Genomic DNA, 17,070 nt, shown 5'->3' on the forward strand with positions numbered 1-17,070 from the left:
GTCTGCATGGGTCTCACCCCCACAACCGAAAAAGATGTGCAGGGTAAGTAAATTTGCCACGTTAAATTGCCCCTTAATTGGGTAAAAAGAATTGGGTACTCTAAATTTTTTTTTAAATTTATAAAAGAATCTGCAAGGGCAGCACGGTGGCGCAGTGCCCTGCAGCCTCACGGCGCCGAGGTCCCAGGTTTGATCCCGGCTCTGGGTCACTGTCTGTGTGGAGTTTGCACATTCTCCCCGTGTTTGCGTGGGTTTCGCCCCGACAACCAAAAGATGTGCATGCCAGGTAGATTGGCCACACTAAATTGCCCCCTAATTGGAAAAAATGAATTGGATACTCTAAATTTATTTTAAATTTAAAAAAAAAGAATCTGCTCAATAACTAATATGTCATATTGGCCATGAATATGAGACTTGAATAGAACAGACTATCGGATTTTCTCATTACACAAGAAATTTGCATAAAAACATCACCAAAATCCACTGAAACTAAAACAACTGTCACCATCACTTTTAATTCAACAGTGGTATTAATCTGAAACGTTCCCTGTTTCCCGTCGGTGGACAGAAATTCCTGCCCACGGTAGCAATAAATATGTGTAACTGGGAAGGTCTTATTTTCAGTTATTTACAATAGGTAAAGCTGTGGGAGCAAAGACCATGGCAGAATAATTACATGTTTACTCGAAATGGAAAAGGCTTGATGGGCTTTTGTATGAACAAGAACAAGAATTAAACCCACTTTTCTCTGTGTGATTTCTTCAATAAACCATATCCCGGAGAATAAAGGGAGTCACTTATTGAACTCTGTGGATTAATGATATCACTTTCAATAATTCTTTTCATGCAAACAATTAAGCATAAGATGCCAATGCCCCAAGTATAATATACATATTAGCGCACTTCTTACCTTTCAGGACTTTCATGCACTGTAGCATTTCCACTGTTAGTAAAATCCCAATATAGTAAGCAGTAGTCATTCATTTTGTAGCCAACAATAGCTTTGCATTCAAATTCTCTTTCTTCACCTAATACAAGAAAAATAAACTCAATAATGCAAATGACTTTTGGTGTGGCCAGTAAAATAATCATTCATGTGTAACTTTTTAAAAACTATTCTAATAATCTGAATGTTTAAAAAAATATTTTTTGTTTCCCTATCACTTCAAACTAAAAATATATATTGGGACCAAAATCCTATGAGCCTTCCAGGGAGGTTACGAATTAGGTCAAGGCCTTGTGTATTAATATATAAATGGTCATGGACTTGCCTTTTGGACATCAGCAACATGTCTGGACAGTAGCAGGGAATTAAAATTGATAGCTACAGAATGAGAACTGATGCCAACAGCACTTTCAGAATGGCAGGCGACTCTTTCCCCACTCCCCCAACCTAATACTCACACGACCCCGCTGCAACAATTTGGGATTTAGTCAAGATGAGAACCAACGAAGAACTGCTACACTTCCATAAGCTCAGAAGCAGAACCACAATTTATGGGCTGTCATTTCTGTCCAGCTAGTACTATTTTTAATTAAAAGTGATTTAAATAATTTGAGATAAATACTTTTGATTGGCTGATTTTAGGTTATGATCATGGGTGTCATAGTAGCAGGGGGGGGTTTCACTGTTTTATTTTGTTGTGTTGTATATTTAATACGTTAAAATATTCATTGACTAAAAATACATTTTAAAAAAAGTATCTCCAATTCCACTTTGAGGTTGCTACTGAATTTGGTTCCTCTACCCTTTTATCCAAACCTCCAAAGTTTCAGTCTGAGTTTAAGATACTAGTTGACATGCCCATCACTCTGCCAGCTCATACTTTGATTTGATTAAGAAGTTGTGGCGCTAACAATTGCACTCAAAGATGAGAGACATGTACAATCGAAGCTTTATTGCTGTGTGATGCTATTCCTCTGGCTGCAACTGTAGAATAGGATCTCAGTGACTCACACGCATATTTATACACAAGCTCCCTGTGGGCGGAGCTAGCCGGCAGGGGCTTACCGGAGGAACCTGTTTTACAGGTACAGCCATACATCCCCCTACTGCAAGTATGCATATCTACAGTGGTTATCACCACATTCACCTCCTGTAAAAAATGAGTCCGGCGGGGGTGATGTGTAACTATAATACAAAGGATGATATATTTACAAAAGGGTTCAAACAAAGAAAACCAAGAGTCCATCCGGTTAGCAGGTTACAGGTTGAGCCGAATCGGCGGTCGAACGTTCCGCTGTGATCGGCGTAGCTGTGGTGGCGACGTCCAGGCGGTGATGGCAACGATGTTGCAGGTGCTGGGGGTGTTGGTGTTGGCTGCTGGCGGGATGACTCTGAGAGCGAGCCAAAATCTTCCGTGTCCTCCAGTGTGGGCAGGGGGATGAGGGATGGACCTGGTGGGGACGAATACGGGGGCGCTGGAGAAAAGGAGGGTGGCGCGGGGGGGAAAATGGGATCGGCACCTGAGGGAGCCAGGTCCCGGAGCGAGACTGTGTCCTGGCGGCCGTCGGGGAACTCCACGTAGGCATACTGAGGGTTGGCGTGGAGAAGGCGTACTTTGTCCACCAGGGGTTCCGCCTTGTGGTGCCGGACATGCCTACGGAGAAGGACTGGGCCCGGAGTCGTGAGCCAAGTTGTGAGCGACACCCCAGATGTAGACTTCCTAGGGAAGGCAAAAACACGTTCATGGGATGTACTGTTAGTTGCGGTGCACAGTAGTGACCGAATGGAATGGAGCGCGTCAGAGAGGACCTGCTGCCAACGAGCGGCTGGGAGACTCCTGGACCGTAGCTGGACGGCCCTCCATTCTGTCCCGTTCTCCCTCTCTACCTGCCCGTTTACCCCGGGGTTGTAGCTGGTCGTCCTGCTGGAGGCAATACTCCTGCTGAGCAGGAAATGACGCAGCTCATCGCTCATGAATGAGGATCCCCTGTCACTGTGGATGTAGTCGGGGAAAACGAACAGAGCAAAATGGAATCCAGGACCTTGATGACGGTGGCAGACGTCATATCCGGTCATGGGATGGCGAAGGGGAACCTAGAAAATTCATCGACCACACTAAGGATGTAGGTGTTGCGGTCGGTGGAGGGGTGGGGCCCTTTGAAATCCACGCTGAGGCGTTCAAAGGGGCGGGACTCTTTCACCAGGTGCGCGCGATCTGGCCGGTAGAAGTGCGGTTTGCACTCGGCACAGACCTGGCAGTCATGGGTGACTGTCCGTACTTCCTCGACAGAGTAGGGCAGATTGCGGGCTTTGATTATATGGTACAAGCAAGTGACTCCCGGATGGCAAAGGCTATCGTGCAAGGCACGGAGCTGGTTGACTTGTGCGCTGGCACATGTACCTCGGGAGAGGGCATCTGGGGGCTCGTTGAACCTGCCGGGGCGATACAAGATCTCGTAGTTAAAGGTGGAGAGCTCGATTCTCCACAGCAAGATTTTGTCATTCTTGATCTTGCCCCGCTGCGTGTTGTTGAACGTGAAGGCTACCGACCGTTGGTCAGTGAGGAGAATGAATCTCCTGCCGGCCAGGTAATGCCTCTAGTGCCGCTCCGCTTCAACGATTGCCTGGGCCTCCTTTTCAACAGAGGAATGTCGTATTTCGGAGGCGTGGAGGGTGCGTGAAAAGAATGCCACGGGTCTGCCTGCCTGGTTCAGCATGGCGGCAAGGGCGACATCTGAAGCGTCGCTCTCTACTTGGAAAGGCAGTGTCTCGTCTACTGTGTGCATTCCGGCCTTGGCTATGTCAGATCGAATGCGGGCGAAGGCCTGTTGCACCTCGGCCGTGAGGGGAAAATGTGTGGACTGGATAAGTGGGCGGGCCTTGTCCGCGTATTGTGGGACCCACTGGGTGTAATAAGAAAAGAACCCCAGGCAGCGTATGAGGGCCTTGGGGCGGTGGGGAAGTGGAAGCTCCATGAGGGGGCACATGCGGTCGGGATCGGGCCCCAGTAGTCCGTTTTGGACTATGTAGCCGAGGATGGCTAAGCGGTCTGTGCGGAACATGCACTTCTCCTTCTTGTACGTGAGATTAAGGAGAGATGCGGTGTGGAGGAATTTAGAAAGGTTGGCATCATGGTCCTGCTGGTCATGGCCGCAGATGGTGACATTGTCGAGGTACGGGAAAGTGGCCTGCAGTCTGTACCGGTCAACCATTCGGTCCATTTCTCGTTGAAATACCGAGACTCGATTCGTGACGCCGAAGGGAACCCTAAGGAATTGGTACAGATGACCATCTGCCTCGAAGGCAGTGTAGGGATGGCCCTATTTACGGATGGGGAGCTGGTGGTAGGCGGATTTCAGGTCAATAGTAGAGAAGACCCGGTACTGTGCAATCTGATTGACCATATCAGAAATGCGGGGGAGGGGGTACGCGTCGAGCTGCGTATACCGGTTGATGGTCTGGCTGTAGTCCACGACCATCCTGTGCTTCTCCCCAGTCTTAACCACTACCAGCTGGGCTCTCCAAGGGCTGTTGCTGGCCTCGATGATACCCTCCCGAAGCAGCCGCTGGACTTCGGACATGATGACGGCCTCGTCCTAGGTGCTGTACCGTCTGCTCCTGGTGGCGACAGGCTTGCAAACTGCGGTCAGATTGGCAAAGAGGGAGGGAGGCTCGACCTTGAGGGTCGCGAGGCCGCAAACGGTGAGGGGAGGTAGGGGTCTGCCAAATTTGAGGGTGAGGCTCTGGAGATTGCACTGGACATCCAGGCCTCGTAAAAGTGACGCGCAGAGGTTGTGAGAATGTACAGACGGAATGGATTCCATGCCCTGTACAGCAAGTTTAACCAGGCAGAAATCCCGGATCGGGACAGAGTGGGAACCGGAGGCGAGAGAGATCTGCCGGTTGGCGGGATGGACCGCAAACACCTTACCGTGTCCGGGTGGACGAAGCTCTCAGTGCTCCCGGAGTCGATGAGGCAGGAGGTCACGTGGCCGTTAACCAGCACCGATGTGGAAGGGGGTGCCAGTTTGCGAGGATGCGACTGGTCGAGCGTAACGGAGGCGAGTAGCGGGCGATCTGCAGTCGAGTCGGATGAGTCCGACGAGGAGCAGTAGTGACCCGTGTCCCGTGGCCCCATCCCCGGGGAGGCCAAAATGGCAGCGTCTGGAGTACCGTGTGGGAGAAGATGGCGGCGGACAAAATGGCGGCGCCCATGGAGCGCACGTTGTGGGGTCGGGACAAGATGGCGGCGCCCATGGAACGCACATGGCAGTGGGGGATGAAGATGGCGGCGCCCATGGAGTGCACGTGGCGGGGGCGGCAAAAGATGGCGGCGCCCACTGATCGCACGTAGGGTTGGGGGAAGCGGACGGCAGGGCCCATTGTGCGATTGGCTGAGGCAAGGGGGGGGGGAACGGGGGCGCGATAGCAGCAACCATCCGGGACTGACACACCGCTGCAAAGTGGCCTTTCTTGCCACAAGCTTTGCAGGTCGCGGTGCGGGCCGGGCAGCGTTGGCGGGGGTGCTTCTGCTGACTGCAGAAGTAACAGCGGGGACCCCTAGGGAGCGCGGTGCGGCGAGCAGCGCAGGCATAGTGCGCGGGGGCGGCTACTGGGGGGGCCGGTTGCAGGGTCCACGAGGGGTAGGGCGGGTGGGCCGAGTGGCTAGCGGAGTAAGATCGTGCACTACGGGAGGCGGCTGTCATGGAAAGCGCCAGAGTCTTTGTGGCTGCGAGGTCGAAGGCGGCCCCTTCCAGCAGTCGTTGCCGGATGGGGTCCGATGCAATATCCGTAACAAAGGCATCGCGCATGAGTAAATCAGAGTGTTCTGTGGCTGTGAGGGCCCGGCAGTCGCAGTCTCGTACCAGGGGTATAAGGGCCCTCCAGAAGTCCTCAATCGACTCACCCGGCTGCTGGACGCGAGTAGAGAGTAGATGTCTCGCAAACAGGGTGTTCGCCGACTGTGCATAGTTCTCCTTGAGCAGTTCCATAGCTCTGGTGTAGTCAGGCGCATCTCGAATTAGCGGAAAGACACTGGAGCTACGTCTTGAGCATAGTTGTTGGTTTTTTTTGAGCCTCCGTCAGGGGAGGGTCCGCTGAAGAGATGTAGGCCTCGAAGACTGCAAGCCAGTGAACGAAGTCTTTCCTAGCATGAGGCGACTGCGGATCCAGTTGCAGACGGTCAGGCTTGATCCTGATGTCCATGGTGTACGGAAAATCACACAGCAATACATTGTGGCGCTACCAATTGCACTCAAAGACGAGAGACATGTACAATCGAGGCTTTATTGCTGTGTGATGCTATTCCTCCGGCTGCAACTGTAGAATAGGATCTCAGTGACTCACACGCATATTTATACACAAGCTCCCTGTGGGCGGAGCTAGCCGGCAGGGGCTTACCGGAGGAACCTGTATTACAGGTGCAGCCAAACATCCCCCTACTGCAAGTACGCATATCTACAGTGGTTATCACCATAGAAGTCATTTCCAGGATGTGTGGCCTGATTTGATGTATATCAACAAGTTTCAGACATCGGGCGGGATTCTCCCCTACCCGGCGTGATGGGGGGTCTCGACGTAGGGGAGTGGCGCCAACCACTCCGGGGTCGGGCCTCCCCAAAGGTGGGGAATTCTCCGCACCTTTGGGGGCTAGCCCCGCGCCGGAGCAGTTGGCACCAGAAGACTGGCGCAGAAAACCGGCGCCCCCGGCAGCGGGGCTGGCCGAAAGGCTTTCGCCGGTCGGCGCATGCGCTGGCGGTGGCGTCAGCGGCCAGCTGCTGCTGACGTCACCACCGGCGCATGCGTGATGTGGGTTTCTCTTCCGCTTCTGCCATGGCGGAGGCCGTGGCGGCCGCGGAGGAGAAAGAGTGCACCCAGGGCACTGGCCCGGAGTTTGAGCGGGGGGCCCCGATCGCGGGCCAGGCCACCGTGGGGGCACCCCCCGGGGTCCGATCGCCCCCCCGCCCCCCCCCCCCCAGGACCCCGGGGGCCCGCTCGCGCCACCAGAGGTGGTTCAAACCTCGGCGGCGGGAGAGGCCTCCCAGCGGCGGGACTTCGGGCCATCCGGGCCGGAGAATCACCGCAGGGGCCTCGCCGATCGGAGTGGCGAGATTCCCGCCACCGCCACTTCCCGGGTGGCGGAGAATCTCTGCCACGGCGGGGGCGGGATTTTCGGTGGCCCCAGGCGATTCTCCGACCCTGCTGGGGGTCGGAGAATTTCGCCCATCATCAGCAGAAGTGAATGTTTTAAAGCCGCTTACAGCTTTGAAACATTTGAACATTTCTCAGGTTTATTTATATCTTTGTACACAATTTTGCTTTGATGTGGGGGGACTACTAAACTGCCTGAGGGAAGACTCTCTGGTCTTCAGCCCATTTTTGATGCCCATCACTAAGAAGCGATGTGACCGAGTAACATAATTTCTTATGGGAATTTCCCTGTTTACTCTTTTAATGGTGTGTGTGTGTGTGTGTGGGTTAGGGGTAGGGGTGGGAATGGGGTAGGGGGCAGGTGTGGAAGGGGCAGTGGGTTTCAGGAGGTAAGCAAAGGAACATTTTACTCAGGGCTTCTGCATAAGACAAGTCAGTAATATCACCTTTGGGAGAATCAGGGAATTAATTTATTAATGAAATGAAAATTGCTTATTGTCACAAGTAGGCTTCAAATGAAGTTACTGTGAAATGAAATGATGTGGATGATTCTGCAGTTAGTGCAATTTTTCCAAAGCTCAGAGACAATAGATGGAACCAACATCACCTTTAGATTTCTTCTGCGGAGCCATTCAATTTTCTTAATTTAAAGAGATTACCTTCCCTTAATATTCAAATAATCCATGACCAGTTACAACAAATCCTCCATGTCAACATTAAATTTGCAGGCTGTTGTCATGTCTGTAGTCACCACAGTCCCCAGATTCTCCCCTACCCGGCGGGCCGGGGGGTCCGGGCGTGATGGAGTGGCGTGAACCACTCTGGCGTCGGGCCGCCCCAAAGGTGCGGAATTCTCCGCACCTTTAGTGGCCAAGCCCTCACATTGAGGGGCTAGGCCCGCTCTGGAGTGGTTCCCACTCCGCCGGCTGGAGTGAATGGCCTTTGGCCCGAAAGGACTTCGCCGGCCGGCGTAAGTCCTCGCATGCGCCGGAGCGTCAGCAGCTGCTGACGTCATACCGCCGCATGCGCAGGGGAGGAGGTCTCTTACTTTCAGAATTTTGTGCGACCTATTAGATCTGCCAACTGTTACTGAATGGACACCAAGGACATGTATTCAGTACTGTGTAGCTGAATTTACCTAAAAATTTACCTAAATGCCGCCCCATCTGCTTTCCCCTTTGAGGGGGAGAGATGACAGGTGCTGATTTAACTGAGGATCACCACCCTCAGGTGAGGGGCAATGTTGAGAAGGCGGGGCCTTTATGAATAACCTCAGACGGTACGGAAATTGAACCCGCACTGCTGTCCTCGCTCTATACCACGAACCAGTTGTCTAGCCATGTGAGATAAACTGGCCATTTATATATAGTATAAAGAACGCCAGCCTTCGTGTCCTGTTTAGAGTAGACAATGGAGTGTCAAGATGGTTTCCAGAAGATAAGGCATATCATTTCTTCCAATCCTAATGATCCAATTTTGATGCCCATACTCACCAATCATCATTAAAATATGCTGCTATCCTGAGAAACAGAAGCCTCATTTTTAGGTAAATTCAGCTACACAGTACTGAATACATGTTCTTGGTGTCCATTCAGTAACAGTTGGCAGATCGAATAGGTCGCACAAAATTCTGAAAATGACTCCGTTAGCACTATCCTAATGACTGACGGTCAGAAAACAGGATTCTCGAAGGCAGTACAGCGGCGCAGTGGTTAACACTGCTGCTCACGGCGCCAAGGACCCGGGTTCGATCTCGGCCCCGGGTCACTGTCCATGTGGAGTTTGCACATTCTCCCTGTGTTATAGAATTTACAGCGCAGAAGGAGGCCATTCGACCCATCGAGTCTGCACCAGCCCTTATGAAAGAGCACCCCACTTAAGCCCACGCCTCCACCCTATCCCCGTAACCCAACCTACCCTTTTGGACACTGTGGGACAATGTAGCCAATCCACCTAACCTGCGCATCTTTGGACTGTGGGAGGAAACCGGAGCACCCGGAGGAAACCCACGCACACACGGTGAGAACGTGCAGACTCCGCACAGACAGTGACCCAAGCCGGGAATCGAACCTGGGACCCTGGAGCTGTGAAGCAACTGTTCTAACCACTGTGCTACTGTGCTGTCGTGTTTGCGTGGGTCTCACTTCCACAACCCAAAAATGTGCAGGGCAGTAAGATACGAGCTTAGAGATCTAATGAAATTGCTCCTTCTTACAGCATAAAACACTCCCTGATCACCAAATGGTGAAAGACTATTTCGAACATAATTTAGATGATATGAGGCATGATTCGGTGGACTCAAGTTAAAGTCCCCTGAATGGTTCATTTCACGGGGTGTTTTTCGGCCCTGCAGCTATTCAACAGCAGATTTCCTGTTGGCCAGCTGTAACCCGCAGATCGGGGCGCCATTTTGACCGACTGTCCCGATTCTTCCCCCTGGCCCCCACTTTTAGGCCCCCTCACTCGTTTTTGAGACCTCCTCCGCACACCACCAACATTAGGGAGGCCCCCAGGAACCCTTCCACACACCCCGCTACCTGGCAAGGACTCCCTGGGCCCGATCGCTGGCAGTGCCAATCTGGCACCAGGGCACCATGGTATTATTGCCCAGGAATCCTGTCCTGTCTCTGACCATCTGAGGGGTCTCTAATAGCCTGCACAATCCCCCCACTGCCGTTACACCTATTCATCATTTGTTTTTTTAAATTTAGAGTACCCAATAATTTTTTTCCAATGAAGGGGCAATTTAGCGTGGCCAATCCACATAAGGTGCACATCTTTTGGGTTGTGGGGGTGAAACCCATGCCGACACGGGGAGAATGTGCAACTGTTCCACATTTGTGTGGACCAGTACTAAACGGCACCCTGGCATGGTCTCCCAGGCAATGCTGTATGGCTAATTTAATATGCAAATCTTGATCCCGCCCAGCAAAGGTGAGACCCAGATCACGGCGGGTGGAGCAAACCGGGAGATTTGCGATCGGCCCGGCACCCGACGTGGAGCCGGATTCTGGGTCTGCGTGCGATTCGCCCCCTTGTGCCCGGAATTGCGCCCGGCACAGGGGTTCATTGAATCGCACCCATGATTTTAATACAGCTGCTAACCCATGTAAACTAAATAGATTCCGAATACTTTTTAAAATTTAAAGTGCCCAATTCTTTTTTTCCCCCCTAATTAAGAGGCAATTTAGCATGGCCAATCCACCCAGCCTGCACATCTCTGGGTTGTGGGGGTGAGACCCACGCAGACATGTGGAGAATGTGCAAACTCCACATGGACAGTGACCCAGAGCTGGGATCGAACCCGAGTCCTCAGCGCCTTGAGGCAACTACGCTAACCACTGTGCCATGGTGTTGCCCTTAGGTTCCTAAAATTAACGGATTAGCACCATTGTTAACTAAAGCAATCAGGAAATCTAGGATATTATTCTGCTAAACCATAAAAGGATGGACATTCCCAAGTTTGATTCTCAGTCAGTGTATTAGTTGATCACAGCTGGAGCAATATTTAGGATACTGAAATTGGTCTTCTTGCCCTGGAATTTAAAGATATAAATCTGGGATCTTAACGTGACTGCTCTCCAGCCATTCCTGGTGGTAACTACACAGAAGTACACACTGTCAAACAGGCTTGACTCCTGCTCCCTTGATTTACACATGAAAAATGGTTACTTTAGGAAGCTTATGGAACTTAATGAATCGTACCCCAGCATGAATAGCTGAGGACTTCGGCATGAAAACAATTGTCTGCATTGTTGTGTTATAAAGCTGTTCCAAATTATACATACCAAGTTTAAGCTCAATTTGTTCTTCGACAGGATAAACTAATTTTGGTTTAAATGGTTCGACAGATTCTGTGAATGAAGAGAAACATTTATTAAAAGATCATGATTTTGAATTCTGAGGCTACAATTATAGATTTACGAAGGAAACATTGGGTAAAAAACAAAAGGCCTCAAGTTCTGAGACATTTACTCTTCCTCTGTAATTATGGTGGTGGAGAGGGGGGGGGGGAGATACCATTCACCAAGGGTGACAGAGGTCTTGTCTGATGATTGGAAAACCAGCAAGAGCCCATTTTGCCGCAGTTGGGGAAGGCTCATCAGAATTAGTTGGGCCTTGCCTAAAGTTTAGGACCTGAGAACAGAAATCCCACATCCATCCATCCCAAGAGCTGGCCAATCAGAGTCCAGCAGCTCTCCAATACCCATGAGCACCACTGCGGGCGATGGCAGTTGCCAGCAATGCACCCACCAAAGGCCCAGGATTGAAGAGGGATCCAGACCAAATGTGTGTAAGGATGGGTTGGAGGTCACGGGGAGGGGGTCCCTGGATAGTTGGGCAAGGAGTCAGAAGAAAGGGCATAGAGTTGGCTCTCAGTGGGGCCCCCTTATCCGATACCAAGTCCTTCAATCAGGCACTGAGTGCCTCAGTATGAGGACCTCTCTCCCCTCCCCCGTAAACCTGGAAGCAAAACCAGTTAAATACCGTGTGAAAGACTGGAGAATGGTGTGACCGTGGATATCTTACTTCTTAACCTAGCCCCTTCCCTCCAAACAAGCTTCCACTTCTTTTTTCAAGCTTTCAGACACCAAAGAATTACCACCTGCCCAGCCACAACAGCACCACTAGGGCCTGATGTAGAGGCCCCACCAGTTGAGTTGACACTGGATGCCACCAGCTCAAATACTGGTATTTTGGAGACTAATGTTGAGTTGGGATAAGCACATGGTGAGCATAGGTGGGCATAGGTGGACTGCAAGCAGCCAGGACAATGGAGAGAAAGGTTGCAGAAAAGTACTGCTGCTAGAGGACTCAAATGAGGCCCTCACTGGGGTGGCACACAGGAGTGCATTGATGGGGATAGACAAAGTGGTTACGTGAGCACATGATGACATGGCTACATAACTTGGTCACTTGGTGGGAGCGCTGGAATTAACCCCCGTGATCTCAGGCAGAGCACAAGTACTGTGTGTAGCTGTTTTTTTTAAATAATTGTTTTTCCAAATAAGGGGTAATTTAGTGTGGCCAATCCATTAGCCTGCACATCTTTTGTGTTGTGGGGGTGAGGTCCACGCAAACATGGGGAGAATGTGCAAACTCCACACGGACAGTGACCCGGGGCCAGGATCGAACCAGGGTCCTCAGCGCCGTGAGGCAGCAGTGCTAATCACTGCACCACCGTGTCGCCTTACAGTGTGCAGCTGTTGAGCTCAGGAATAAGCTACCTTTGTTGGAAGTCTTTGATATTGGTCATTTGAGGAACCCACAATATTATACATGGTGTCAGGAATTGGCAGGACAGTATAAGGACTTTGTTGCATCAAGCCACTTGTCTGATGAAAATATTACAGATAGTTTTGAAAAAATTTGAGACATTTGTTCTTCAGACAAAGGAGAAAAAAGAAGACCCCAAGATAATCCAGAAACAATTCAAGAATATCTGTCTTCGGTAAAAACAAAATTCAAGAGAGACATGCGTTCAATTCAATGAACTTGAACAATGAAAATGCAAATGAGTAAATGCCGTTGAGAAAAAGACTTAACTTTACAATATTTGCATGTGAAACAAAGAATCTAAGAAACAAAGCAGAAATTTAGGTGAGAAATGAAAATGAAAATCGCTTATTGTCACGGGTAGGCTTCAATGAAGTTACCTAGTCGCCACATTCCGGCGCCTGTTCGGGGAGGCTGGTATGGGAATTGAACTGTGCTGCTGGCCTGCCTTGGTCTGCTTGCAAAGCCAGCGATTTAGCCCAGTGTGCTAAACCAGCCCCATTACTGAGGTATTTACAGTACAAGGGCGCCTTGCTCCAACTGCAGCAGCCAGCACCCACCAAAGAGAGATGTTTGTTTTTCATATAGGAGGAGGTGCAACAAATGTGGGAAATTGAACCACTTTGCTAAGTGTTGCAGTTCCAAAGCACAGCAACCCTCCTCTGCCATCAGCAATTTGGCAGCAGCTCCATCCTCCAGCAGTAGGAGTGCCAGATGTTCTCAAATTGTTTTAGGATTATCTTGAAGTCTTCCTTTTCCTCCTATGTCTGGAAAATGAATAAATCGGAGCTCAACCAAAACAGTGAAACTACAGAGCCTCCAACAACACTCTCCTGCAATAGTGTTGACAGCGTCACAGGAAAGGGTGAGATCTTCACCACTCTCAACATAATTAACAGTAATTCCAGACTTAAAATCAATTGATACTGGAGCGAATAATCTAGCCAAAGGTCATGGGAAATATGCAGCACCAGATCCCAGCACCCCAGATGCACCTTGTGGCTGATGACAGACAGAGAATCCACTCTGAAGGTGTAGCAACCCTCCACTGCACACAGGGAAATTTCAAGTTACATATAATTGAATGGAACCTAAAGCCTTTACTAGGGCTTTGGGACAGCACTGCATTGTGGCCCATTCAGCATGGTCCAGAAGTGCATGCCCTACAGCTCCTAGCCCCAAAGATGGCAATGTAAAGAGATTTTTGCAACTGCAACATCATTGGTAAGCTACTAGATATATACCACATGAGGTTAGATGATTCAGTGTCACCTAGAGTTTGTGCTCTGAGAGGATTCCAGTGTTCATGAAGCAGAAAGTAATTGATGAGCTCCATTGGAAGACACCTCTAGGTGTCTTAACTCCTGTAGACAAGGCCACAGAATGGGTTTCAGCAATGGTGACCACAGTAAACAAAGACTGGCATTGTCAGCATATACATTGGCCCAGTGTATTTGAACAAAGCACTGCTCGGACTACATCCTATGGAGATGGTGGAACAGGTGTTTGCAGATATGCCAAATGGCAAACTGTTCAGCATTCTCGATACAAAATGCAAGTTCTGACAGTTCCCTCTGGATGAGAAAACCTAAAAAAAAAATTCATATCTCCAATAGGCATATATAATTTTCTTCATATGCCCTGCAAGATTCTCCATGGACAGTGAGGTCTTCCAGCCGTGCATTGAACAACTCTTCGCAGGCCAACCTTGTTGATGACTGGGATCATACTATGCAAGAACGTGATGCATGTCTTCGTCTCGTCCTTGACAGAATCAGGACCATCCAATTAAAGCTAACTGCAAAATGCAGTTTCGTGGTCAATGTTCCTTACATGGGCCATTTACTCAAAGCCAATGATGTAAAGCCCGATCCAGACAAGACAAAGGCTATATGACAGATGGCCATGCCCATGGACAAGGACACTTGACAGAGCTTTCTTAATATGACTAACTATCTTTCTAAGTTCATCCCACGTTATAGTGAGATCCCTGGACCTCCTCATCAACTTTCCCACCAGGATGTTGAATGGTGGTGGCAAGAGCACCACACACTGGTCTTCAACAGACTCTAACAAGCGCTCGCAGCCCCACGGGTTTTACAATACGTCAATAATCGAGTATCCGTACTCATACCAGCAGACACCTCCCAGCACAGTCTTGGCACTGTCTGCATACAGAATAGCAGACCAATAGCCTTTGCTTCAAGGGCCTTCACTGGCACTGAGGCTCATTGTGCTTATAATCGAAAAGAAACTTCTTGCGCTAGTCTTCACCTGTCATGAATTTCATGACTTCGTATATTGGCATCCTGAAACCGTTGAAACAGATCATCACACTTAAAATTATCTTAAAGAAAATTCTCCACACTCCGTTCTCACGGCTGCAATACATGATGCTAAACCACCAACACTACAACCTCAGTGCCATCTACAAATTCAGGAACTCAAACAGGCTTTACAGACAGACATCACATGCAGACAACTGCACAACCTCATCATGAGGGGCTGGCCAGAATCCTCAAGAGTGCTTCTCCATGAGCTACGCTCATGAAGAGATGAACTGACCATATAGGATGGACTAATACTGTGAGACCTGCGATTTGCCATCCTACTGCTCTCCAGAGGTATTACACAATAACTGCACTAAGGACACCTCGGGTTGGAAGCCAGCAGATAAAGGGCCAAGAAATTACTGTACGAGCCCTTCATGTACGCACATAGAAAGGGAAATCACCAGGTGCACACTGTGCAATGCACTCAAGTTGCATCAAGGAAAGGGACCGCTGCATCTTCACGAAGTCCCGGACTTTCCATGGTCATTCGCAGCTGCTGAAACCATCAAATGGAATGATAAACTACATTTAGTCTTTCTGGGTGGTTTGAACTCAACTACCTGCCAAACAGGACTAGTAAGATTGTAATCAAGATTGAGAGACACTTGGCCACACATGGCATCCCACAAAAACTCATGACAGACAATCCTCGCCAATTCATCTCTTCTGAATTTTGCAACCTGGGACTTTGAGCATTTCACAAACAGTCCCTCTACCCATATTGAAACAGTTTGGCAGAACTTCCTGTTTGTTCTGCCAAGCATCTTCGAGAAATGTGCATGGGTCGCCCAACTACTATGCTGCACTCCTCAGCCTGTGGAGTCTTCCATGACCGGGCCTGTCCTCATCAGCACAACAGGGGAGGCAGTCGTAGTGGTATTGTCACTGGACTAGTACTCCAGAGTCCCAGGGTAATGTTCTGGGAACCTGGGTTTGAATCCCACTGGGGCAATTGGTGGAATTTGAATTCAATAAAAAATCTGGAATTAAAAGTCTAATGACGACCATGAAACCATTGTCAATTATTGTTAAAAACCCATCTGGTTCACTAATGTCCTTCAGGGAAGGAAATCTGCCATCCTTACCTGGTCTGGTCTACACTTGAGTCCAGACCCAGAGCAATATGGTTGATTCTCAAATGCCCTCAGGGATGAGTAATAAATGCTGGCCCAACCAGCGACGCCTACATCCCATGAACGAATAAACAAAAGAAGCCTTTATTCAGGTACACCAGGATTACCATTCGTATTGCCAAGGCTCTGCTTCAGCCTCAACTTGAAAGCAACGTGAATGATGCCCCCCTGCAATGCAAATTGAGAAGTAAAATGATCTATGACCTCTAACACCAGATCAAACAGTCAGGATTCAGAATGCATGTGGACATGGCCAGTTGGCGATGGTAAACAGTAATGCCGTAAAATTTGTAAGTAGCAGAACCAGCACCAACATATATCATGCCACTTCAGTCATCCGGCCTACGGCAACAGTCCCCTGCACCAGCAGAAAGGCAAACTCCTATAAAGGCCAATGCACCTGACAAACATACAGATGAAACGCCCCATATTGCTGACAGTAAGGACACTGGTCACAGAAAGTCAACATCACCTTCTGGTGTAACAACACGCTCAAGGTGCCTGAGCAGGATAAACATATGCAGCAGAATTCTCCGTCGGCGGGATCCTACAGTCCGCTGGCAGCTCACCCATGCCCGCGGGTTTCCTGACTGCATGGGGTGGCCACAATGGGAAACCCCATTGGCCGGCTGCGGGAAAGGAGAACACGCTGCCGGCGGGGGCCAGAAAATGCAGCTGGCAGACGGGAGAAGAATAATAATAATCTTTATTGTCACAAGTAGGCTTAGATTAACACTGCAATTAAGTTACAGTGAAAAATGGTGCACCAGCTGCGGAGGCAGGCTGTGTCCAGGGAAATATTGAAGATATGGACTGGGGCTGGGGATGTGGAGTCAGAGTCAGGGAAGATAAATGAGGCATTTAGGGAGTACTATCAGGGATTTTACGAGGTGGACCCGGGAGGAGAGGAAGGGAACATGGGCGGTTTCTGGACAAGCTGGAATTTCCCCAGGTAGAGGAAGCAAAGAGGCAGGCATTGGAGGAGCCGCTGGGCTGAGGGAGGTGCTGGATAGTATCAGGGGTATGAAGTCAGGGAAGGCCCCTGGGCCGATGGGTATCCGGCGGAATTTTATAAGGAATTTGCGGCGGACCTGGCACCACATCTGTTGGGGGCGTTTCATGAAGCACTGGAGAAGAGGGAGTTGTCGGAGACGATAACACAGGCAGTAATCATACTAATTCCAAAAAGGGGAAGGTCCCGGTGGAATGTGGATCATATTGGCCCATATCA

At 49.7% G+C, this 17,070-nt stretch overlaps 1 protein-coding gene across 2 annotated transcripts in view; it reads right to left on the bottom strand.

Moving 5' to 3' along the window:
* Positions 1–17,070, bottom strand: part of LOC119977575 (interleukin-18 receptor 1-like) — a 62,733-nt gene that overhangs the window by 18,579 nt on the left and 27,084 nt on the right. For both annotated transcript variants that reach the window (XM_038818677.1, XM_038818676.1), the window contains exons 7-8: positions 10,885–10,950; positions 911–1,028 (exon numbers count right to left, since the gene is read on the bottom strand). In XM_038818677.1, the coding sequence (XP_038674605.1) occupies positions 911–1,028; positions 10,885–10,950 (184 nt within the window). The remainder of the gene's footprint in view (positions 1–910; positions 1,029–10,884; positions 10,951–17,070) is intronic.

The sequence above is a fragment of the Scyliorhinus canicula genome, chromosome 14 (genome assembly GCF_902713615.1).
Source record: "Scyliorhinus canicula chromosome 14, sScyCan1.1, whole genome shotgun sequence".
Taxonomy (NCBI): domain Eukaryota; kingdom Metazoa; phylum Chordata; class Chondrichthyes; order Carcharhiniformes; family Scyliorhinidae; genus Scyliorhinus; species Scyliorhinus canicula.